The sequence below is a fragment of the Catharus ustulatus genome, chromosome 21 (genome assembly GCF_009819885.2).
Source record: "Catharus ustulatus isolate bCatUst1 chromosome 21, bCatUst1.pri.v2, whole genome shotgun sequence".
Classification (NCBI taxonomy): domain Eukaryota; kingdom Metazoa; phylum Chordata; class Aves; order Passeriformes; family Turdidae; genus Catharus; species Catharus ustulatus.
In genome coordinates, this window is record NC_046241.1 from 6415974 (window position 1) to 6439915 (window position 23942).

The following is a 23942-nucleotide window of genomic DNA, read 5'->3' on the forward strand; positions in this document are numbered from 1 at the left end:
CATTTACAGGTGCATTGTGTCTCTTTCTGAAACCCATTTAAATATGATGTGCTGCCTCCTCATGCACTTCCTGGTTTTCAGAGAGTAAGATTACATACAGCTCACTTGCAAACATTAGATGTCACAACAGTCATGTCTCGAGTGGTAATTACACAGATAAATAAAATAACAAAAATCTTTTATTTCCTGTTAAAGAATTCTCCTTCAGGACATTAAAGCCTTTGGGGATCAGGAGTTGATTAATTCTGAGTAACTTTCTCTGGGTCCTTGGCTGTCTGATCACCTATCAAAGCTGCCTTTTTCCTCTTAAAATTATATCAGTCTCTTTCATGGCTTTTTGACATTTGAAAGTATTTTCTTTTGAGTGTTGTTCCCTCTGCAGTTGGGCTGGGTTTTATCTTCTTTCAGTCCAGGGAAGAGGGGCTGAAGGTGGAGGGAAGCAGTAGCTCCTGGGATAGTTCTGTGGTGTGAAAATGCTTCCAGCAGTGCTGGTGCTAGAAGGAAGCTTTTGTTGGCCAGTGGATGTTTTCTGCTTTTAATTTAGTCTTTGCCACCTCTCTCCACAGATGATGGGATTAGCAGTGAAAGAGTCGCGCAGGTCATGGGGCTCCCCGATCGGTGTCAGCACGCAGCACACATCATCAGTGAGCTCATCCTCACAGCACAGGTGGGTTCTGCAATTGCTTTTTGGCAATGTAGGAGGGATGGAGGCCATCTGAAAAGCAGCAATGGTCAGTTTTCCCCTGGTAGGCCACACCTGCTGCTGCCCAGAGCTGCTGGATTTGAGTTGGTTTGTATATGGTGGAAGTTCTAATGTGATGTGGGCTGTGGGAAGGACTTCCATTCCCATGCCTATGAGGCATCATCACAGTTCCACATCTATCTCCTGTTTAGTTGTTGTTAAGTTTGGAAACAGTGAGCTGGTGGAGTGGAGTCCATCAGCATCAGGCAGTGACTGGAGGCTCTGCTGCAGAGCCTTGCCAGTGCTCAGTGGTGCCTCACCTTCAGCCCTTTGGTGTGGTGGAGGCACAGGAAGGTGCTGAGGGCTCAGGTCTGTGTCACTGTGCTCTAAGGCACACCAATACATTGCATTACACAGAGGCAACAAGTACAAAGGTGGGTGAAGTACTTGGGCAGACTCTTGAAGGAGGCTGTAGATTCCCTTTGTATTATGAGGAACAGAAAATTTCAGAACATAATTTGTCCAACAAGGACCGTAATTTGTCCATCTTTATCTCTTCTAGCCCCAATACCTGGTTTGAGTATTTGATTTCATAATTTGACTTAAATGTTGGGGTCTGTCATGATGGCCTCTGACTGCCCATGGCATTTACTTTTGGAAAAATCACTTACCCAAAATAGCTATGTCCTTTAAATGTGTTTTAACTTAAAAGCTTCCTTTGGAAGTTTTGGAAAATGTGCATTTCTGCTGAGTAATTCCAGCAGGCTGACACTTGAAAGGGTTTAAAAGCAACTTTTGTGTGTGCCAGTGCCACTCTAAAGAGACCCCCCCCCCCAATCACAAATTGAAAGTCCTTTAGTAGTTGATGCTTGTTTATAGGTTTATTTCAGCAGATGTGAAAGCATGCATTTAAAAATAAAAATATGATTCAGGAAGGCAACTGTAACCTACATAACTTGGCATTTTTCTAAAGTGCTCCAAAACCTTGAATGTGAAACTGAGGTCCAGGAATATCTCAATTCAATGCCTTTGATTGTGAGGCAGTTTAACTTACCTGGCTTTATTTTGTTTTTAATGTACATTGGAGCCAACATAAAAACACTGATACACATGTTTTGCCTTCTAAGGAACGAGATGGCTTTGGAACCTTGGCTGTTGCCCGAGGAAGAGGTCGTGGCCGTGGGGACTGGAGTGTTGGAACACCTGGGGGCATGCAGGAAATCACCTACACTGTTCCAGCTGATAAGTGTGGCCTTGTTATAGGCAAAGGTGGGTTTGGTGACTCCAAATGCCACAGCTTGCAATCCTTCTCTCAGGATGGTCATGTTCTTGCTGCCTGACAGTGAAGCTCTGGGGTTTCTGTGATTGTAGGTGTTTAGTGCCTGGTGAATGCAGCATAGGAATAAGCTGTGAGCACTTGTGGTTGTTTTCTTTGTGGTGTTCTCACCCATAATTGTATTCTCCAGGCCCTTGTTCACAAGCTGTAAGAGAGGCTCTTCATGCAGAGCTGTCAAATAAGCTTGATGTAACAAGCAGCTGGCTGAGAAAAGGCAGGTTCATTTGTGGATTCTTTTTACAGAGAATTCGTTTGAAGGACAGTTTATCAGGGACAAGAGCAGTCATTTCATCGTGCTGGATTTCTGTGAGTGCTGTGTGAGGAAATGGAAGGTCTCTGAGTGTGGTAATAACAGTAGCTGCTTACAACCCTGTACCTGAAGGGTATGAGGAGTGAAGTAGGAGGATTTCTCAGCCTCTGTGCTGGTGCCTGACCTGGCACAGAAGCCTGGTCCACCTTGTGCCACTTGACTGAGTGTGTTCATGCCATGGAGCTGCTTGGCCAGTGGATCTCTCCATGCTAAGGAGATGGATGAGGAGTCATCCTCTCAACCTGGACAGCAGAGCAGGAGCTGTTGTCACATCTGCACGTGGGGCAGTGGCAGGACTTAGGGTAGAGCCAGGAGCAGACAAGCTCTCCAACTCTGAACTGCTGTGATGTGTCTGAGCTCGTGCACTGACCTATCCAAGGCAGGGCTTCATTTTTCTATCTGCTTATTTCAGAAAGAATGACATATGCCTGAAGTAGTATTTCAGTAATCACAGCTGGCTTTTTGCCTCAGCAGAGAACAGCACAGGAATAGATAAGCTGCAGCAGAAAAGGAGGCAGAGACTTGAGGGCATTGGGCCAAGTTTCAGTGGCTTTGAGTGTTCCTGGCAGGAGGGAACTTGTGGTGAGACTTGTTGTGGCTTCTTTCCCTCCTGCACGTCCCTGCTGTTCCCTGCCGTGGGCCTGGCCCCACAGCACCCTGAGCTCCTGCCCTGTTGGATGATCAGGGACACAGGTAGGTCAGCCCTGTAGCTGCAGTTGTTTTCAGATGTTGTTTTTTGCCACAAGCCTGTTCACAAACTTGAAAACTTTTCAGTATGGAAAACCACCTGCTTTCCCCATTATGCAGAAATTGCAGTGATTATGCTTGTCCTCACTGAACCAGTTGGCCAAAAGATCAAGCAAAGTAAATTTTAAGCCCATGAGTGAGTCTTACATGTACAGAAAAATCAAATTATAATGAAACTTTATTGCTGTATCCATTAGTCATCTTTAATAAAGGATCAGAAAAGGTCACTTGTTGTTCAGCAGTGCACTGAAGTGGAGCATTTGTGACTACAGAGAGCACTGTGTGCTGAAAAGATAAATGCAGGTAGTGGAGTGAATGTCCCAGCATTCAAGTGCAAGGCCTGGCACAGCCTCACTGGGGGGTGAAGGGTGGCTTTTTACCTTTGTTTCCACAACAGCAAAATAGGGATTCTTACTTGGCCAGATCAGAAGCTTTCTGGAGTGACTAATTACTAGTTGTATGGTGATTTGAGTGCTGGTAGCATTGTAATACCACCTTGTAATCGGTGTTCTCACAGTGCCTGTGCTCTTAGGCTGTTGCAGCCTTCACTTTTGTCAAGTGAGTGATGGCTGTAGCGTTGCCTTTTGGGGTCTGGACCAGCATGGATGTGCTACACTCTCCACACATTGATGTAAGATGGGGAGGAAATAACAACAATTGCCTGTGGGGCAGTGCAGGGCAGAGGGGATTTAGTGGGGTTTTCTTAACAGTGACCAATTACAAAACCTTTGTGCTCCCTGACAGTTTCTGGGCAGTTTCCAGCTGTTGGGTGTTTTTCCTTGCTGTGATACAGGATGGGGCTGTTGGCCCTCTCTGTAAAATCTGGCTGAGGGCTCTGGGCCTGATCTTGAGATCAGCACCCAGGCAAAGGCTGCAGCCACATGCCCAGGTGTGCTGTGTGTGATCTGACCTGGTATCTGCTCCCGTTCTCCCAGCTCCATGTGACCTCTGGAGAAGCAGGAAAAAAGAGGGAGGCTGGGAAGTTTCTCAGCTCCATTTGTTCAGCACACATGACAGAAGATCAGGTGCCTATTTCTTGTGGACATCTCAGTTTGGGAGCGTGATCTTTTAGGAGCTGGCTTGGCTCCCCGCAGATCCTGCACGTGGCTTTTTCCCCTGGAGGCTGGGTAGGTGCAGCTTTTCTTTCCCAAAGGCTCTGAGGAAGGGTGGAGGCGAGCACCATACACATGTCAAAGTCTGTCTGTGTTTGGTGGTGCCTGGAAACAGCCACCTCCTCCCTGGGCCCCCCTGGATTTCCATGATAAATACGGCAATGCTGACAGATACCGCGCCCGGCCTGGCTCTTGTCAGCTCGCCCTTTGAGCACGTTTGATTAATTGCTTTAGGATTTCACATCCAGCCGGGAGGCCGCTCCTGGATCACTCCTGCCCCCCATCAGGTGGAAGAATGGAGGGGGATGAATGCTCTATAGACAACCACCATGTGCCGAGCGGGTCACCTCGCCGTGGGGAGCACAGCTCCTTCCGGCACCGGCGCCTGCGTCACGGCATTTGCATGCTCTGGAGGCTGCCCTGGGGTAGGAGGGAGCACTTTGACATGTACCAGGCTGCAGGGTGAAGAGGACAAGGGCACAGAGTCCTTCTGGTTCCTCTCTCCAAACCTGGAGAGGCAGCAACTTAATTCTGTGTGGTGTAGGAGGGAGCTGCTGTAGAAACAGCCCCAACAGCCACAGGCTTGGTGCTGAATGCTAAATGGGGCAATGATTTGAAATCTGTATTCTCCTTGCTTCCAGTTTGAGAATGCTTCGATTTTTAATCCTCTTTTGGAAGGAGAAACTAGTCTGCAGTGCAAGTAGCAACCTCTGGTTGTGCCTCTGTCACCCAGTAAAAGAAGTTGTGCCACTCCTTCAAATTGTGTTGCCTGAAAGGGTCCTCTGTTTTCACTAAGCAGATGAAATGGCTGTTGATTCAGATCTCACCTCGATATGTAAAAACCCAGAGCTTCAAACAAATCTGCATCAGACAAAAGCATGACACAAAAAAAAAAAAAAAACCTTCTTGGTTTTGAAACTTCATCTTACTCCTTTCCCATGCTTGACTGAAAGTAAGTGGGTTGGCTTTTGGCTGCACAGTACAATCCCTGTTGTCTGCCCAGGGATGTGACATGATTATCTTTTGTTAAATGCATCTTCAAAAATTCATTTAGAAAGAGTTAATTGCCCTTTGGCAACTTTTCCTCCTCCCTTCCCCAAGAAGGCTTTAAAATGTTAAAAAGGTCACGAGTCCATTACAATGAAATGAACAAGTGTCTGCAACATCCACAGTTTGTTTTGAAGTTGTGCTGGATGTATAGAGATGGAAATGTGAGCAAAATTGAGGCATTTATTTTTGGAGATTCTTTTTAATGAAAGCCAAACAAAAATCTGTGGTTGGTTTCCTTTGCTCTTTGTTCTTCTTGCTGTCTATCCTTTGAGCTGGTGATTTTTTTGGTTTGTGATTTGAAAGTTGTAAAACTCCTTCCTTCCCCACACCCTTTAATTTCTCCAGTTGAGTGGAGCTGGTCTGTAAGTTGTGTGAGCTTCCAAAAGAAGAATTGAAGCATTGTAACATTGGCTGAGGCTTTTGTTAAGCAAATTTCATGAAGAGACCAAGACCTAGCAGGTCTTGAGGAAATCAGATCCACTTTGACTGGCTCTGCTGCATCCTGCTGGAAGCACTCCTGTGCTCTTGTGCATCCAGATGGCAAACGAGCCAGACATGCTCACTGCATGCACAGCTAACTCTGAAATAGCAGGAGACAGCCTGGAATCGTGTGCTGCCATGGCTCTGGAGGGATGTGTGGCTGCAGGGTGAATGGGAAACCTCCTCAGCAGAGGCTGCTTTAAGGCAATGACCTATCAAACAGCTCATGTTTGGGAGAAGGCTCAGACTTTGTTATGTGGCTTGTGGCTTTTTCCCTTAGTGATGGAAATAAAAAAAGAAGAAAAAGCAGCATGTTTAGATTGCAGGTGACCTTCATTTCCTAGAGGATTTGAGCAGCTGTGCAAAAACAATGGAATTCAGTCAGTGCAGGTTTGGCATCTGTTTTCTCCAAGAGTATCCCAGTCGTGCTGCATCTTATTGGGAACTTGGCAGTGGGCATTTAGCAGGGCTTGTGTGTTCTTTAAGGAGCAGGATCTGTGAGCCCAAAAGCTGTTACAGTAGCTCAAGGTTTCAGGTTATGTTTGTGAGGTAGCAACATGAGCTCAGGTGCTGCAGTTTCTTTTCTGTTGCCACCCTCAGCCCACCTCTCCTGAATCACACAGAAGGTGTCTGAAACTGTAATCCATTCCCAGAATCTGATATGAATCCATTCCCAGAACCTGACTTTGATAGGATTTTATGGAAAGAGATGCTGAATATCCCTCCTTACAGCTTGGCTTTCTTCTCTTCAGGTGGTGAGAACATCAAGAGCATAAATCAGCAGTCGGGAGCACACGTGGAGCTGCAGAGAAACCCACCCCCAAACACAGACCCTGGGGTCAGAATATTCACAATCAGAGGGGTCCCCCAGCAAATCGAGCTCGCTAGACATCTCATAGATGAGAAAGTTGGTGTAAGTTCCATCTCTGCTCTCTTGCTCTGTCCCTTTCAGACCTGCTGTTGTATGTGTAGGCCTGGACTCACAGGATGGCACGGGATGCACATGCTTGCCTTATTCAGCTTCAAAACCATTTGCCTCTTAGCAGCTGGCTTGAACTTGATGGCCCTCCAGCATCCATTTGGTTAATTTTTGCTGTGGTCCCAGAAGGATTTGACTGTTGACATAATCCTGGGTAGTACATACAGCTATATGAGAGGGAAGAACAGCAATAATAAGGTATGAAAAGCTGTCAAAGGAGACTTTTGAAAGGAAGGCTGTGTGAGAATGACACAGTCCTGGCAGCATTGTCCTGAAAGTAAAACACTCAACTCCTTGCTCAGTAAGTTCAGGATGACTTTTCTTACACTTAATGCAGTGCTGTGGTATTGAAGCTTAATAAAGTCAGGCTGCAGTACTACAGAATGGGGGACTTTGGTAAAAAAGTATGGAAAACACTGAACTGGGGCATGGCAAAGCTGAAAAGCTTCCTTCATACTGAATTGCTTGAGAGGAGAAGGCTTGACACCAACCTCAGGATCCAGGCTATCTTCTCTCCTTTCTTACTACTCATGGTACCACCCTGTACTTGGAGCTGGCATTAAATATTTGTGGATTCTGTGACAGGGTACCAGCATGGGTGGACCTGGAGGATTTGGTCAAAATCCGTTCAGCCAAGCACCTGCTACACCTCATCAAAAGTAAGCTGCTGCATCTCCTCACCCATGGGCTGGGGGAATGGCTGGGAGCTAGAAAGTGCTGGGAGAAGGGTGGAGGACCCTGAAGGGGTGGGGTTGAGTGGAGCCTTTTAAAGATTGAGCATTCAGAAGCAAAAGCAAGTGAGCTCAATCCTTTTAAGCTTGACTGCAGGAAAGATTTCATCTATTAAATGATATACCAGGTAGGTATTGGCATCTCCAAAATTCCTATCTCTAGTGCAGTGAGAGCATGGGAAGAAGCCTGAACTGCACAGAGCACAAGGAATGCTGTTCAGAGTGATGTATCTTCACCTTGGCCTCAGGAACAGGCTGATACCAAGGCAGGACATAGCAGTTCACACCTGCACAGCTTTCCTTTTGCTCCCATGTTGACCTGTTTGCTCAGCAGCTGCTGGCTATAAGTGACAGCTTCTCTTCTTGTGGGCAGCTTCATGTCTGTGGCCTGGTAAGTATTTTATTGTCTACTTGAGCATGGCTTTTTGTCCTCTGCAGTGGTCCTCAGGCGTTCATGACGCAGGGCTGGGGCAGCACCTACCAGACGTGGCAGCAGCCTGGACAGCAAGTCCCAAGTAAGTGCCAGGAGCTGGGCTGGAGAAGGGTTGGTGTTCCCTTTGCAGTCTCTGCTCTGTGCCTGCACAAGGCACGTTCAGCCATGAGACCACGTGTGTGGAAACTGCAGGATGATTTCCTGAGCAGAAAGGTGTGTGGAGGCACGTGGTGGTGCTTGAGCTCAGAGCAAGCTGAAAGCTGTGGAAAGATTTTGCTTTCTGTGTGCTTCACTGCTTATTGCCTCTTTATTTTCTTTGGGTGAAAACCTGGTTTTCTAACAAACACATTTCTGCCTCTGGCTCTCTCTTCCCAGGATTCTCCAGGCAAGCACTTGTCAACCACATTTCCCCCTAACAGTCACACTGTTAGTGCTGAGCCTTCCCATCTCTTTGTTCTTGACCTTAAAATTTCTTGGTATTTTCTTATTTAATTATTCCTTATAAGCTTTTTTCACTGTTCATATTTCTGACTGATGGAATGAGAGGGGAGAGGGATGCAGGAAATGGAAGGAAGGTTAAGCAGGGCTCCTGTACTGATCATTTTCCCTGAAAACCTGTTGAGTCAAAATTGAGCAATTTGAAATGGGGAGTCACCTTTCCAGAAAAATTCAAGTAGTCAGTGCTGGTGGTGATGCTGTAGCTGCATCATCCAACATCTGGCTGTGTCTCCAGCAGCCAGGGGAATGGTTTGCCCTGAACAGAGCAGATTCATGTCTGCTTGGTCATCTCAGAGCTCATGTGATCTGGTAATGTCCAAAGGACCCTTGCTGTCACAATTTTTTAAGAAATAAGAGTTTTTTAATCATCTGGTCTCATTAAACTAAAACTAAGCAACAAAAGGTGTGTGTGGGGAGGGTAATTTTAAAGGTGTTTAATGGCAGATGATTTTCACTGCTAAGGCTCATTTAGCAGTGAAGTAGATTATGAACTTTGATATAAATTCCTACCATTTGAGGTGCCTGAGGTAGAGGAATCATGGGAGGGACAATGCCTGCAATCATGCTTGTGATTCCCTGTAACACTGATCACCTTTGGGTGTTTGTCATTGTGAATTTGTGAAATTTGAAAATCTTAGTGCTGCTTTGTTAACTTGGTGCACTTCTGAAATGTGTGCTGTGGTGGCACATGGTAGTGCTGCATGGAAAGTGTGTGTTAAACTCTGTATGAGTCTCCCTCTTAGCAATTACAGTCTAAAAATGATGACTTTCCCTTTGAGCTCTAGGGTCTTGGAGAAGGTCAGCAGTTGTTCTGGTTTCAGCACATTAAAATGCCATGGTGGGCTTCTGTGGACTTTTCTTCTGTACAGGAGTGAAATAGTGTGCTACTGAAGAAGAGTTATTTTCTCACTAACTTGTTTTACAGGAAAAATTGTTATTCTGCTCCTTTGCTTTGCATCCCCAAGGGCTCTGAACTTCCCTGAGCTTTGGGAAGCAGAGCAGTCAGTGCAACAGGGAAAACTCCACAAATAAAATTAACTTTTATCTTCCTTAGAGCCTTGGAATAAATGCTTATAAAACTGCATTGCTCTTTGCCTTGCAAGATGGCTTTAGAAACTCACCTTGGTAATTTAACTTCTTCCTCACCTTCCTGAAACATCCCCTCATGCTGCCCCCCAGTCCCTGGGGAAAGAAGAACCTCCCTTCCTGCAGCAGATAATCGTGTCTCAGGCTCACCCCTCCTGGCTTTGGAGCCTGGTGTAGGAAGCACAAGCCCCCTTGAGCCCCCTGATGACCAATAATGCAACTCATTATTGTCATCACAGTGGTGACAGTTTTACACTGTCAGGTTTCAGGTGGCTCCCAAAACCCCTGAAGCTTCCTGCCTTGCCACTGCCCTTCCCCTGTGTGGGTTTAGTCCCACACTGCTATCTTTGGGAGGCAGATATTTTATTTCTGCTGTTGAGCCTGATGAAAAATGTTGGCTCCCTAGTTCCATGTGTGCTGAGGATGCTCCCTGCTCCTGTTTGTGGCCAGGCACACTGAATGAAGGCAGGCGGGGTGAGGAGAGAGGACACACACACATAATGCTTTAAGAACCTCCACCACTCCTCTGCTGCAGCAGTGCTCAGGTGGAGCTCACCAAGGTGTAGGAGGATTGTTGTAAGAAATAGGTACATACCTGCTTTTGCACTTTTGAATTTGCCATCAGCCTTGTGCAGGGTCCCTTCCCTGGCTGAGTGCTGCAGCCTGTGTGTCACAGCTCTGTCAGCCCTGTCACAGCGCCGGCGTCCTGGGGACAGCCTCAAGTGCCCTCCTTGTGGGAGGAGGGGCAGACCCCCACCCCCTACACATGTATTTAGATTTTAATTACTTCCCCCATCTTAAATAAATTAACTGGCTGGGGAAACATTTTGCTGTGAAATGCATTTAGCTGCGTGTCCTTTCAGCCTGCTGTGGACTGTAATTCTCCGAGAAGAAAAGGCATTGAAGGAGGTCCTTTGTTGGCATTAGCAGGTGGACAGTTGAGGCAGCCTTGACCTCTGCCAGAAAAGGTCCTGACTTGTAGCGTTGGTCAAGTCTTTTAACCCGCTTTTATGCCCCTGGACAGGACACTGCTGCCCTGTTCCCTCCACCCACTTCACACTTGCAGTGTATTATTTTCCCCCTTCCCCCCACTTCAAAGCCCCCCTTGGGCTGGTGTCAGGGCTGGGCTGCACATGGAGCTGGGATGGGATGAGCTCTGCTCACACATGTCCTCTGTCCTTGCCTGCTCTCCTTGTCCCCAGTGGCTCGTGCTCCCCACTCCTGCTGTGCATCTCTGCAGCTCCCTGTTTGCTGCTTGTTTGTCCTGTGTGTCACTGAGGGCTCTGTGCTCCCACTGGGATCCAGGGAAGTGTGGCAAGGGCAGGTATCCTTCCTCTGTCCCAGCTGGCTGGGCTCTCCCTGCTGTAACACTTGGATGTGCTGGGCTGAAGGTGTCTCATGCTCAAAGACAGGGAGTCTGTGCTGGGTGGAGCCCAAGGTTTGGAATCTGTGAGGAGACACTGGCACTGCTTCCCTTGGAGCAGTGCAGGAGCCTGGAGATGGCACCATGAGCCAGCTGTGGCTGTTCAGGGATGTCATGGCTGCCTCTCCAGTGCTGCCTGGGCTGTGCCCTGTGTGCAGGGGAGCTGTGCCCTGTGTGCAGTGATGCCTGGACTGTGCCCCTGGGCAGTGATGCCTGGGCTGTGCCCTGTGTGCAGGGGAGCTGGCTATGCCTCTGGGCAGTGGTGCCTGGGCTGTACCCCTGGGCAGTGACCTGTGCAGGGCTCATGGCACCTCAAGGAGCCAGGAGCTGCATGGCTGCCCCAGAGCTGTGCAGGTTGTGCACTGAAGGCTCGTGTGTGTGCAGGGTGTATGGAGGGGCATTGCCCACAGGGGTCCCTCAGCTCTGCTGCACTGAGAAGAGCAGGGGTGAAGGATGCAGCCCCTGAGAAACAAGTGAGGTGACTCAAAACACAGCCATGCCCTTGGCAGCTCTGTGGAGGTGACAGGTCTCAGCTGTCTCAGCTCTCCTGCACTGAGTGCAAGCAGACTGGGAGCCCAGGGTGGCTGATTGCAGACTGGGCAGCTCCCAGCCACGTGCTTTGGCTTGAGAAGGTCCCAGCAGGGTGACATTTGGCTTTATGCCCTTCATCAGATGAAATGAGATCAGGAACTCGAGCTTTTCCTCAGCTTCCCCTGAACTGAAGATGCCCAGCACTGTAGAGAAGTGGAAGCTGAAGTGTCAAGTCTGGGCAACTGAGGTAGACCCAGGGCCTGTCTGGTGGAGAGGAGATGTCACTGGCTGGAAACTGTCACCTGTTCCATACTGACGTGCCCCTTGTTGTCATCTTTGCACAGGCCAACAGAGCCAGCAGCAGAACAGCCATCCCGATTACAGCAAAGCATGGGAGGAGTATTTCAAAAAACAGAGTGAGTGCAAGAGGCTTACTGGAGATGAATCAGCTCTTGTTGCAAGGAGTTAACTCTAATCTGATGACTTGCATCTCCATCCCTGCCATTTTTAGCTTCCAGTCCTTTGCAGATGCCCCTTGGTCCTGTGCTGTTGGTGATGGTGCATGTAGTGCTCCCACAGAAAGCTCTCGGTTGTGCTGTCGCATCTCGGGGGAGCTGCTCCCACTGAGCCCCAGCCCCTTCGTGCCCGTGCTTGTAGCCAGCCTGCCTGGAGAAACACAGAGCATGCAGGAACTGATGCTGGCAAAATGCAGAAAGCTGGAGCTGGGTTGTGAGAGGGTAGGAGAGCTCGTGGAAGGTCAGAGGCCTGGCTCTCTCCACCGCGTTACGAGTGCATGATCCCGACCTCTGGACTTGCTTTGACGTGGAGCTGCTGGAGGCTTTGTGCCTCTGAGGATGAGGGTGTGCAGGCTGCCAGCCTGTCCCTGCAGCTGCAGGAATGCTCTGGGTGCTTTCTGCTGCTCTTGGCTTGTCCCTCACAGTCCAGCTTGGAGCCCATCCTGCCATCCCACGCAGCAGAGCCGGTGTCGCTCTGTCAGGTGTCTGCAGCAGCTGGAATGGGACTGGCTCTTCTTGAAGCTTGGCAAAAGGAGACCCTGAACCTGGGCTTGGACTTCTGGAATTGCTTATCTCTCCCTTTTTTCTTCTTTCTCTCCAGGTCATGCTGCCAGTGCTGCTTCTCAGGCAAGTTCCCAGCCGGACTACACAATGGCTTGGGCAGAGTATTACCGACAGCAGGCTGCCTACTACGGGCAGACACTAGGGCAGGCTCAGGCCCACAGCCAGGTCTGTATTCACCTTCCCCAAACCCCTCTGCTCCTTCTCTTGGGCAATTGGCTCTGTTGGACTTGCCCTGGTGTAGGGACTCTCCTTCAGGCTCACATGGGGAAGCAGAGATGTTTTGTGGTTGAGGAAGTGATCACAGAAGCGTTGCCTCAACATCAGAGTCTTATTTTCCTGTACAGGGTGGGTGAGGGATTTTTTTTTTGGAGAGGATTGGGATGTTATTTGTTCCTCCTGAGAACCTTTCCTGATAGTCCCCAGGCAGTTGTTTGACCTTGGGAAATTAAAATAAGTGCATGTTGAAGCCAGGCTGGTGAGGCAGTGCAGTACTGACACATCCCAGAACTGAGTGCAGGCACTGCCTTTTCTCCTACTGGGACAGGAACTGTGTGCTCTCCAACTCCCTGTCCCAAAAGAGACCAAAACTGCTGAAAACAATTTGTATTAACCTGCTTCCAAGTAAAATCTCCCCTGAGCTGTCACTCAGCCCACTGGAGAGTTGTGTGAGATTTATCCAGATCACACTCGGTGCTTTCCGGAGCTTCACGGAGCAAACAAAGCAGCAAAAAGTTTGTGCAAAGCACAGGGGGCACCTTGCTGTGGTCTGACACTCGTCCCCACGGCTCCACATTTAGCTCTGGCTCTGGGAGCAGAGGCTGCTGTGGATGCTGGCCCCAGCAGCTGCTCTGCCCTGCTCTCCCCGGCGAGGTGGAGCCGGTGCCGGCGCTCGCCGCGGGCGCTGGCCAAGTGTGACCTGGACGCGGTGATAAAAGGGCTTCTCTCCCTTCCTCCCCGAGCCTGCCCTGCTAGAAAGAGAGATCTTGTTTGGTGAGGGGCAGGAGAGCTCTGGGCCAGCGTTAGGGCAGAGGGCTGTGCTGGCAGCTCGCAGCATCCTTTGAGCTCTGGCTCAGCTGCGGGGACAGACCTGTGCCGGGGGAGGAGGGCTCGGCAGCTTTGATAATTTGCTGCTGCTCGGTAACTTTTCCTTCTCTCCCCTCTCTCTTTCTTTGCAGGAGCAGTAGAACAAGGTCCTCGTGGCAATTTTTTTTCCTTGGAATCGTTGTGGAAGAAAACCTTTTTATAACAGAGGTTTCTAGATTTGCAACATTTTGATGAAGACTTTTCTGTTTGTGAAACACTAGCTGTAGGATAATCTATACTGAACTTTTCTAAGAATCAGGAGCAATTAGTGATTTACTAAACGTATGGACATGCTGGTAATTTTGTTTCCAAATTTATATTAAAACAAACCTCCGGGATTCTTTTTGGATAGAAGCCAGAGAATTTGCAGGCACCAAAAGGCGCCCCAGAGCTGTGACATTTCAACATGTGGGTTTTTTTGTGTGGTTTTTTTTTTTCCTTTTAATTTTCGATCTTTTCTGTTGGAACAGAAAGAGTGGCTTGGAAGTCTTAGGTGGTATGTAACAAATCTTAAAAAGAAAAAAAAAATTAAACAGTATTTAAATATTCTTAAATATGTAAATTCATTAAATGTTTTACTTCTAATTTCTTGTATCTTGGCTGTCTTTGATTTTATTGCATTTTTAAAAAACTGAACTATGATATGTATTGTAATTAATGATATGATTTCTGTATTTGAAACAGTTACTGTTTGCAAGTTCGGGGGGGGGCATTTTGTAGGGTTTGTATAATTTCTAGAGTCTAAAGGGGTAATATAAAAACGTGTTAATTTTTTTAGCAATACATGTTTTCATGTCTCCATTGCTAGTTGCATTTATGTATCTAAGACCTCCAAGCTTGTTAAAAAAAGAAAAAACAAAAAAAAAAGAAAAGAAAAAAAACTTCTTCTATGCTCTCAGAAATATAAATACTGTTATTTTTAATATTAAAATGAATCTGCTATTAGTACCTTTAACAAACACTGTGGAACATAAAACCGTATAAAAGCTAGTAACTATTTTTTAATTCCAAGGTGTTTTCTGCTTTTTCGTTTCTTTTAAATATTTTCTTATCTAATATTTGTCAAATTACCTAGAGAAATAAATGAATCTAGTATTAACCACAGTATGCGCTAAATAATTTTGATTTAATAAAAGGGATAATATGATTTCTGATGTTTACTGTAGTGTTTCTTGTACAGATAACAGTGTATTTTTAAAGGAAAAACGGAATTGAAGCTATTTTTTCTTGCATTTTTAATTGCCCTGCGGGACATTCCGTTTTTAAATGTACTGAATTTACTGTTCTTGGGTTCTTTCCTTATTTTTCCTTATGCTTGAAATGTCTAACTATAAAGAACCGCGATTGGATAATGTTGAGCATGGTGTTAAAAAAAAAAAAGTGTTCTTTTTATTTGACTGACAGTTGCATTTTACACTCTATATAATAAAATTTCCACAAGGTGTCTTGTGGGTGAAGTATTTCCCGTCTGTTGGACTCTGTTGTTCCCTCTCTGCAGATCCTGGGGAGTTTGGGGTGGTCACTGAAGGCAGCACCGGTGTTAATTCTGGACAAACTTTGTCACTGCTGTGGCACCCAGGATTCCTGTGGAAGTTTCTGTGATGGGGATCCCACATGGATCTGTGTTAACACCTGGAGGTTTCCTCTGCAGCCCTGTCAAGGTTTTAGTGCTGAGAAATTGGCAGCCTGGTTTTAATGCTCTGGACTTGTTGCTCTTCCCCAGTTTTGGGATTGAATCCGTGCAGGATCCATCCCTGCACAGGTGGGAGAGGGATGGGAGGGACCATTATTGGATTGTATTGTGCCCAGGCCAAGTTTGGCAATAACTGCAGCCCCTTCAGGGATCCCTTTCCTGTAAAATGTGAGTTTTGAGCTCCTCCACCCTGAGGCAGCCCCATCCCTGCTCAGCAGCCGTGGGGGTTTGTGACGGGGGCAGGGAGGAAAGAAGATCCCATCTGCAAAGCCGGGAGCGGGAGGCACGCTGAGAGCCGGAAGAAAAGGAGATGTAGCATCTCTAAATATACCTCCAGAGAATCAAGAGAGACAGTGAAAGATGGGATAGTAAAAGCCACTTGGAAAGAGGGGAGAGGGGGGAAAAAATGGCTAGAGGAGGGCATAAAGGCTGCTGATGGGAATTGGGAGTGGGCATTACCGAGAAGACTTCCTTCTAATTCATCTTCCAAGCTCTGTGCCAAAACAGCATTTGGCATGGTTCACAGGGAGCAATTGTGTGATAATGAACCCTAAGGTGTCCCTTAATTGAAGACTGAGGATTACAGATTGTGCCAATAGTCGTAAATGGTGCAGGATTGTGGGAGGATGCATTTTCTTAAATGTATCTGTAAGTACAGATGAGTGAGTCTCCCCAGTGAAATGCCCATACTATAAATTATGGAAATATCTCTTTCTGATGCAACCTTTTATTGAGGGGGTGGGGCAGCAGCACAAGAAATAGTTTGCAAGCCTTTGAAATTTGGCCTGTCATTAAGATGGTGCCTGCAAAGCTGGGGTTTCATCAGCAGTCTGGTGTCCTGGAAGGATGGAGTGCTTGAAACGTTCCCAAGTTCACCAATTTGTTTTCCATTATTGCTGCCTGCTCTGGGCGGAGAGGCCATGGATGTTGAGCTGTTGTGAGCCCACGATGGGCTGGGTTTGAGGCAGAGATGCCTCAGCACTTCATGAGGAGCTGTGGCTCTGGGCTCCTCCATGCCCTGCTCCAGCCCTGCTGCTTTGCTGGTCCCTGTCCATCCGGGGGGCCTGGGGCTGGTCTGAGGGTCACTCCCACCCCAGGGCTGGACAGGCCCCTCACCTTCCACCCTGGGGTCTGCAGCCACCACCTCCTCCTGTCCCCTGGCTCAGGTGTGGTGCAGCCCAGGAGTTGCTGTGGTGCCTTTGAAGCCAAGTCTTGGTGCCCAGAAAGAACCAAATCTGCTCAGCTCTGGGCAAATTTAACCCCCAGTAATGTGGATTAGGCTGGCAAATGGGACACATTTGGGACTTTGGGATCCATGAACGGTGATGGGGATGGTGCAGCCTTTTCCTCCTCTGAGGGAACCAGATCCCAGCACAGGACCAGGCCAGAACAGTGTCCTGAGGGGCAGTGAGGTGATCCCATGAGAAGATCTTCAGTTTGGGGAAGGCTTGGCCTCCAGAGTGTGGCTTTTGGGAACAGCAGGACTGAGTCAATGACCCTGGCAGGAGATGCCCAGCCCCTGTTCTTTCCTGCCTTTGACAAAAATGCTCCTTCCCTCAATCCCTTTCCAGAGTCCTTGGCTCAGGCACAGGAGGGCTCTGCTCCCCCCAGAATGAATCCATCTCACTCTACCCAGCAGACAGCTTTGCTGGGTGTGTGTGGGTGTCTGGACCGTGTCCCCCAGGACCCCCCAGGCTGGCAGTCCCCACCCCACCCTGCAGGCAGAGCCCGAATTCTGAGCAGAAATTAATTCTGGTCTTTCTGCAAACCCTTTCTGAGCAACAACCCTAAAATCCTCATCACTAAAGCATCTCATGAGCCCAGGATGACCCTGATGCTCTCCTGTGCTCGATATTCAGCGAGCCTGAACAGGAACAGCTCTTTTAGGAGTGGGAGGCTTTGAGATAGTCTGAAATACTTTCTTTAATTTTGCATGATTTGAGAACAAATAACATTTAGGCCGTTGCAAGTTAGACTGAAATGACTGTTGAAAGACACAAGATGTGGGACCTTTTTTCCCCCTTCTCCAAGTATTAAATATTTAATTGCATTAAAGGAACGCTGTATTTACAGTAATGGGCAGCGTGGTCAGAGCAAGAGCTCCTGGTGTTTAACATGGAGCTTCCCACTGGATGTGGATGTCCACAAGCTCCCACCTGCACTGCTGCTTCTCCCCTAAACCCACCTGGTTCCTCCCACTCTCAGGGGGATTTTCAGGTCTGTTCTTGTTGGCAGGACTGTGGCACAGGGCGAGGAATTTGGATTTTCAGTGTCAGTGTATCCTGTCAAGCAGCACGTGGGTGTTCACTCCATGCAGGGAGCTGTTTATCCTTTATTTGGCTGGTTTGGAGGTTTCTTCACTGGATTTGTTGTGGGTAGCGAACGAGTGCCCATGGTAGGCAGTGTTTCTCTGCTCTCATAAGGCTAGAAAAGACACAAAATAATCTTTCCAGAATTTTAATGATGGAAATGAGCAGAAATTGGTGTTATGTGATGTGAAGATGAGCTGAAAGAGCCACAGCTCCCGGGTCTGCTGGCAGGAGGAGCCAAGGGCAGTGGGAGGGCAGCGAGCAGCGAGCCCCATCTGTGTCTGGGCAGCTCTGGGGGTGGAGGAAGATGGCAGAGGGGAACCAGCCATCCCCAGGATGAAGATCTGGAGCAGTGGGTGCCCAGACCTGCCCTGCCACTTCCCTCCAGGTCTGGGGCACCACGTCCAAGGCAGGTGACCCAAAAGAGCATCTCTGGGGGCAATGTTGGGGCAGGTGCCAACAGCCCCCCCGATTATCTTCCCACCCTGCCCCTTATCACTTGAGGAAATCCTATTTCAAGGCCGCTCTAATGAAGCCTCTGATCTTTGCAGAGCCCGGCTTGCTCCCCTTTAATCCGGGCCGGGCCGGGGTGCAGGTGCCGCGGTCCCGGGGATTAGACGGTCCCTGCCCTTTGTGGGAGCCGTCACTCAGCGCTGCCTCCTTGTTCGGACCACTCGCCAGGGAATATCAAACTTTGCTGCACGGGGAGGCTGGAGCTGCTGCGCTGTTTGTTTTGGGGGAAACAGGGCTGGTGAAGGGCAGGAGCTGCCAGAGGAGCCCTCAGCCCACGCCGGGGTCACCTCTCTGCGGGCAGCCCTGTCCCTGTCACCCATCCTGTCCCCATCACCCACCCTGTCCCCATCACCAGCCCTGTCCCCATCACCCAGCCCTGTCCCCGTCACCCAGCCCTGTCCCCATCACCAGCCCTGTCCCCGTCACCCACCCTGTCCCTGTCACCCAGCCCTGTCCCCATCACCCAGCCCTGTCCCCCAGGGAAGCTGGGGTTGGGTGTTCAGGTCCTGGTCCTGCCCAGCTCCGTCTCCCACAGGCTGCTCCTGCAGTTCCCTGGTGCAGCCGGCCGTGGGTTTGGCAGTGCTGGAGAGGCTCGGCCCTGGCTGTGGAAGCAGAGCAGGGCAGGGCAGGGCAGGGCAGCAGAGGGGCTCAGGGACAGCCCCACACCCTCCCTCGGTCACCTCTCCCTCTGCTGTCCCAGCGCGGGTCGCAGCTGGGCTGGAGCTGATGCTGCAGGAGGGACGGGATGTGCGACAGCCGCCGGTGGGATGCGGGAGAGACATAGGTGGGATGCGACTGCCCCATCCCCAGATCACTGCCGGGAGGGAGGGAAAGGGGCAGAGATTTTCCTGACTTTGCAATCCCCATCCCCGCTCTGTCCCCGCTGCCGAGCCCCGGTGGTGGCCGTGCAGTCGCCACCGCGATTCGCCACCACCGTGTTCCCTGGGAAGGTGATTTTCTTCCTCTCGCTCCTGCGTGCCGTGACACCCTCGCCGAAACAATCGTGGAAATAATACTTAAAAGAAAGGAAGGGAGGAAAGCAAGGCGAGGAAGCGAGCGAGAGCGGAGGGGAGAGCACTCAGCATCTCTGCTCGGCTCCGCGGCCTCCCGCAGAGTGAAATGGAGGCAAATAATGCCCTAAAGCTCCTTCCCCGAGCAGCGCAATCAGCCCGCGGCTCCCAGGCGCTGCCGTGCCCTGTGCTGGAGCTTCACCGCCCCAAACGCTCCGTGCCCGGAGCCGCCGGGCACCGCCGGGTTCCAGCGCTGCTCGGGGGCACCCGAGCCCTCCCCGCCCCTCGGAGGGCAGCAGGGGCAGGGGACAGTGCCCGGTTTGGAGGGACACAAGGGGCCATTCAGTTCTGCTCACCTTGGGGACTGTCACTGTTTTACAGCTCATCCTCCTCACCACGCACCTGCGTGTGCCCAGAGCTGGCGCTGGGATGGGGATGCCGGGGGCTGCTCTGAAGCGAGGGGTGCACTCATGGGGACCCCTCCTCGCTGTCCCAGCCCAGCCACGGCCCCTCTGGCCCGAGATGAAGCTCCCCGAGCGATGATGCTGCGTGGGGTGGGCGAAGGCACAGGTGGGAAGTCCCATCCTGCAGAGGGAACATGCGGAGGATCCACGGGCCCCCCTCAGCCCAGGCTCGCCCTGGGCATCGCCTTGTCCTCCCGCACCCCCTGCTCCGCCGGGGGAGCGTTCCCGGGCGCAGGTAACATTTGGGCACATTCCCATAACCGAGTGTCACCAACTGCTGCGGCGGCAGGGCCGGAGCCCCTCTCCAGAGCTGCTGTTTGCTTTGCAGCCTCCTTAGCCCCCATTGAGGCTTTTCAGCTCCAGCCCCTTCAGGGGGTTTAAGTAGGTAAAACCTGAGGAAGAGGCTATTTTCCTCCCTCCCTTTTGAGCCCTGCCTTGTGCCCAAAAGGCCCCCTTGTTTCACGCGTGCCAGTCACCTGGCTGGGCCCCCAGCCCCTTTCTCTCCCAGCCTCCCTTTTCTTTCTCCTTTCTCTCTTTTGACTTTTCCAGGAGCCCTCGCTCTCCAAACGAGCTTCAGATTGGATCCAGATTGAGGTCCCTTTGTCTTTCAAGGGTTGTACTAAGCTAATTAAATGTGATCCCAACAAATAAACGCAGATCTCCCCATTACATTCAGGCCTGCCTTTCAGGCAGCACCGGGCGGCCCCTCGCCCCCGCCCGCTCCGCGCAGGGTCCCCCTCATTGAGTCCTGGCCATTGAAAGCACTGCCAGGATTTCTTTTGTGCCGGGGGTCTCCGAGCCCTTTTTCCATCAGAAAAGACCCCCAAACAGCAGCTCGGCCTTTGTGAGTTTGCAAGCAAACGCCAAAGAAAAGCCCCCTGAATGCTTTAATAAATGACACATTTAGCAACTTCGGAGGCGCCTGGCTCCTGCGGCAGCCGCAGGGGTGCGATGATCCCTCCTGCCCCGGCTCCCCCGGCTCCCGCAGGGGTGCGATGATCCCTCCTGCCCCCCTTCCCTCCCTCTCCCGGGGCATTTGCAGCCCGCGGAGGCGCGGAGGTTGCGGCCGGAGCAGCTGACCGCCTCGGCTCCCAGCCCGGCTCTCCGCCCTCCGTCCCCATTTCCCGGAGCTCGGGGGGCGCTCGGAGCAGGTGATGGGGTCGGCAGAGCCGCCCTGCGCCGGCACCGGGCACAGGGACACGGGCACAGAGCACCGGGACACCGAGCACCGGGCACCGGGACACGGGCAGAGAGCACCGGGCACCGGGCAGGGCACGGCGGGGCCGCCGGGGCCAGGGGGATTCTGAACTCAGACCCCGCGGTCCCTTCACCTCGTATTAGTGCTGGCAAATCCCAAATCGTTTTTAATGACACATACCACCCCCCTCCCAGCCCACCCTGGATCGGGGGCTGCGCTGGACTTTTCTCAGCTCAACTAATATCTTTTTAATGACTTTGGGAGGGGGCAGAGCCCGGCTCTGCCCTAGAGCCTGGATTGCTCCAAACAGATGTTGGGGCAGAGGGAGGGGGATGCTCTTCCCTGCCAGGGACTTTCTTCTAAAGTTCAAACGAGAGGGGAGCTTTCAATCACCGCTAAAAATGTATTTCTCCCCATTGAACAATGGGCTCCTTTCTGCGCCCGAGGGGACTCGGCTGCGATCGCGTTTCTGCTGCCGGAGAGGAGAAACCTCCCGTTTTAGGGCAAGAAAAACTCAGCTTCGAGAAGGGCTCTTCCCTGCGCCGGTTATTTTCGCAGCTCTGCATCCCTCCTGCGTTCACCTTCTACGGAAAAAAAAAATTAAAATTTAAAAATTACAAAACTGTACTAACGAAGCACTAATCCTCCCTCCGCGCTGCAGCCCTTCCCCGCCGCACGGGAGCCGCGCGGATCTTCGCGGTGAAGCCGGGCAGTGAATGCGGGGTTTGAGGAGAGAATCGCGGCTGCTCCGGCCCGGGGCAGCGGCGGCTCCATCCCCGCATCCCTGCTCCGTCCCCGGCGGCCCCACAAGAGTTAAATTTTAAAGCAAATCAAATTCCCATTGGCCACTGTATATTATCTCAGCAGTCTTCATTTGATACCTCTTTAATACAGAAAGGAGCTTTTCAAACCCCTTTTCTCTCTTTTCTCCCCGCCACTCTTTAAGAGCAATAAATGTTCAACTGCAATAACTATAAATCAATCTCCGCTCTGTTCAAATCCTATTCATGCGAAGGGCTGGAAGAGGGGAGAGAGCTCCCCCCTCCCCCCCGCCCCCCAAAAAGCAGCTGCTGGGCTCTAATCTCCTTTCTTGCACTGTCATTCACCCTCATTTTTCCTCCATCACCCCATCCCTGCAATCTTTTCTTGTTTTGCTTTTCTTTTCTCTCTTTGCTGCATTATGATCCCATGTCTCCCCTCATCAGACCCCAACCTTGTCCAGATCCTGACCATCCCCTTGTAGGCTGTGAAAGAAAAGAAGAGTCCATGGATGTCAAATTGGTCTCAAAAAGACCATGAAAGATTGATTTGCTCCACTTTTCTTCTGCCTGACATTATTTCTGAGGGTCCTGAATGGGAAACCAGAAAGTCTGGGACTGGAATAAAGATGTTCTCTCTGTAAGGGGGAGACGGGGGGGAAAAATGCCCATTTACTCCTGGCCCATCAACCCTGCAAAACAGAGCAAAAGAAAAGAGGACTGTGGCTATTCAGAGTCAGACCAATATGTACACCTCCCAACAATATGCCAATATACTGAGGGCTTCTCTATTAACACCCATGAATATTAAAGTGCTCACTAAACGCTCAGAAGGAACTTTGGGAATATACACATGAAAATACAAGCAGCATTGTGCGGGGCTCAGAACAATGGGGCGGCGATAATGGCCCTTCTCTATTAACAGCCATGAATATTAAACTTGTTTCCTCTTAAATGTTAAAAAGGAGGGATAGCTGCGATATTAAAAAAGAGAAATGAGTAGGGGGTGGTGGGGTGGGGGGGGAACACACAGCAAAGCACCTTCCTAGGACCGGGAGGAAGCTTTGGGAAACAGCTGGGGATATTTAAAACCACGCAGAAGAATTTTTTTTTCCCACCTTTTTCCATCACTCCCTCCCGCACCGCCGAGCCCCCGCAGCCGGGAGCGGGGTTCAGACCAGCCCGCACCGGAGCCGCAGGGGGTTCAAGAGCACCTATTTTTTTTTTTTTTTTTAATTTTTGTCCCGGGATAACTTGAAGGCTGAAGGGTTTTCCTGGGGAAAAGGGAAAAAAAAAAAAAAAAGAAAGCAATCCGATGGCTTGTCTCGGCGGCTTGAGGGAGCCGGTGTTGGGAACCTTTCCACCTGATGCGTTGTGTTTAGCAAGGCTGAAATATTCTGACGGCTTCTCTACTCTAGCCAAAGTCCAGCAAAACAAAATAAACTTAATTTTTACGCTTATTAAACCCCAAACCAATTCCTGACAGGTTGTTAACCTCCCCTTTTCAGGACAGCGCTGCCTCTCGCCGGGCGAAAACCCGAAAGAAAGCGCAGGTTTGGGTGGGTTCCTGCTATCTGCGTTGCTTTTTGATTGGATTAATAGCAATAATTGCACATGGGTTGTATGCAGCATAATTTCACCCAGGCCAGAAGACACTCCACAGCTTCACCCGGGGTCGGGCTGGGGGTTCGGGCTGTGTTTGGCTGCCTGGGCACGGTGGGACCCGCCGGGGCTTCCCGGGACTCCGGGCTGCGGGACCCGGCCTCTGAGCTCCTGAGGATCTCGGGGGCCCAGCCCTCTCCCCGCAGCCCTTTGCAGCCCCTCGTCCCCATGAAAATCAAAAGAACAAGGCTAAGGAGAGGGCTCTAAGCTCCGACACAGCAGGACTGGGTTTAAATCCGGGAAAGATTAACCCTTTGCTGAGCCGGCAAAGCTCGGGCCCGGAGGGGAGCGCTGGGTTTGGGGGCACCGCTCTGATGTCACCTTGCTGGGGATCAGAGGTGGCTGCGGAGCTCCTGGGCTCGGCAGGGTGGGGATGGGAGCCGTGGCTGGCCGGGGAATGCCTTCGGCTGCGGGGACGGCAGCGATGAGGCAGAGCCCGGAGATGCTGCAGCCTCCCCGGGGTCGGGTCCGGCCCTGGGGGGACACGGCAGGGCATGGTTGCCATTGCAGGGAGACGGGGGATGCAGGAGCGGTCCCCGATCCACACCTGGGCACAATTCCCACGGGGATGTGGGGCTGGGGACTGGCCGAGCTGGTGAGCCCTGCCTTGGGGTCAAACGGGGATCGGCCCCGGGAGCGCATCCCACCCAGCCCGTGCTTGGGGACCCTCTCCTGGCTTTTGGGGGAGCAGCGCCGGAGCCTCCCGGAGCTGCCGGGGATGCGGGGGGCAGCGGGGAGCCGAGCACGATCGGGGCCAACTGCGGGAGCTAAGCCC

The 23942-nt window shown here is 50.8% G+C and overlaps 1 protein-coding gene across 4 annotated transcripts in view; it reads left to right on the forward strand.

The window, feature by feature from the left end:
* FUBP3 (far upstream element binding protein 3) overlaps positions 1-15022 on the forward strand; it is a 39189-nt gene extending 24167 nt beyond the window's left edge. For 3 of the 4 annotated variants that reach the window (XM_033077391.2, XM_033077392.2, XM_033077393.2), the window contains 8 exons: positions 567-667; positions 1810-1951; positions 6470-6630; positions 7282-7355; positions 7866-7942; positions 11743-11814; positions 12515-12642; positions 13653-15022. In XM_033077391.2, coding sequence (XP_032933282.1) covers positions 567-667; positions 1810-1951; positions 6470-6630; positions 7282-7355; positions 7866-7942; positions 11743-11814; positions 12515-12642; positions 13653-13661 — 764 coding nt within the window. In that variant the 3' untranslated portion in view covers positions 13662-15022. The remainder of the gene's footprint in view (positions 1-566; positions 668-1809; positions 1952-6469; positions 6631-7281; positions 7356-7865; positions 7943-11742; positions 11815-12514; positions 12643-13652) is intronic. The other variant, XM_033077394.2, reaches the window with a different exon arrangement.
* The last annotated feature ends 8920 nt before the right edge of the window (positions 15023-23942 follow it).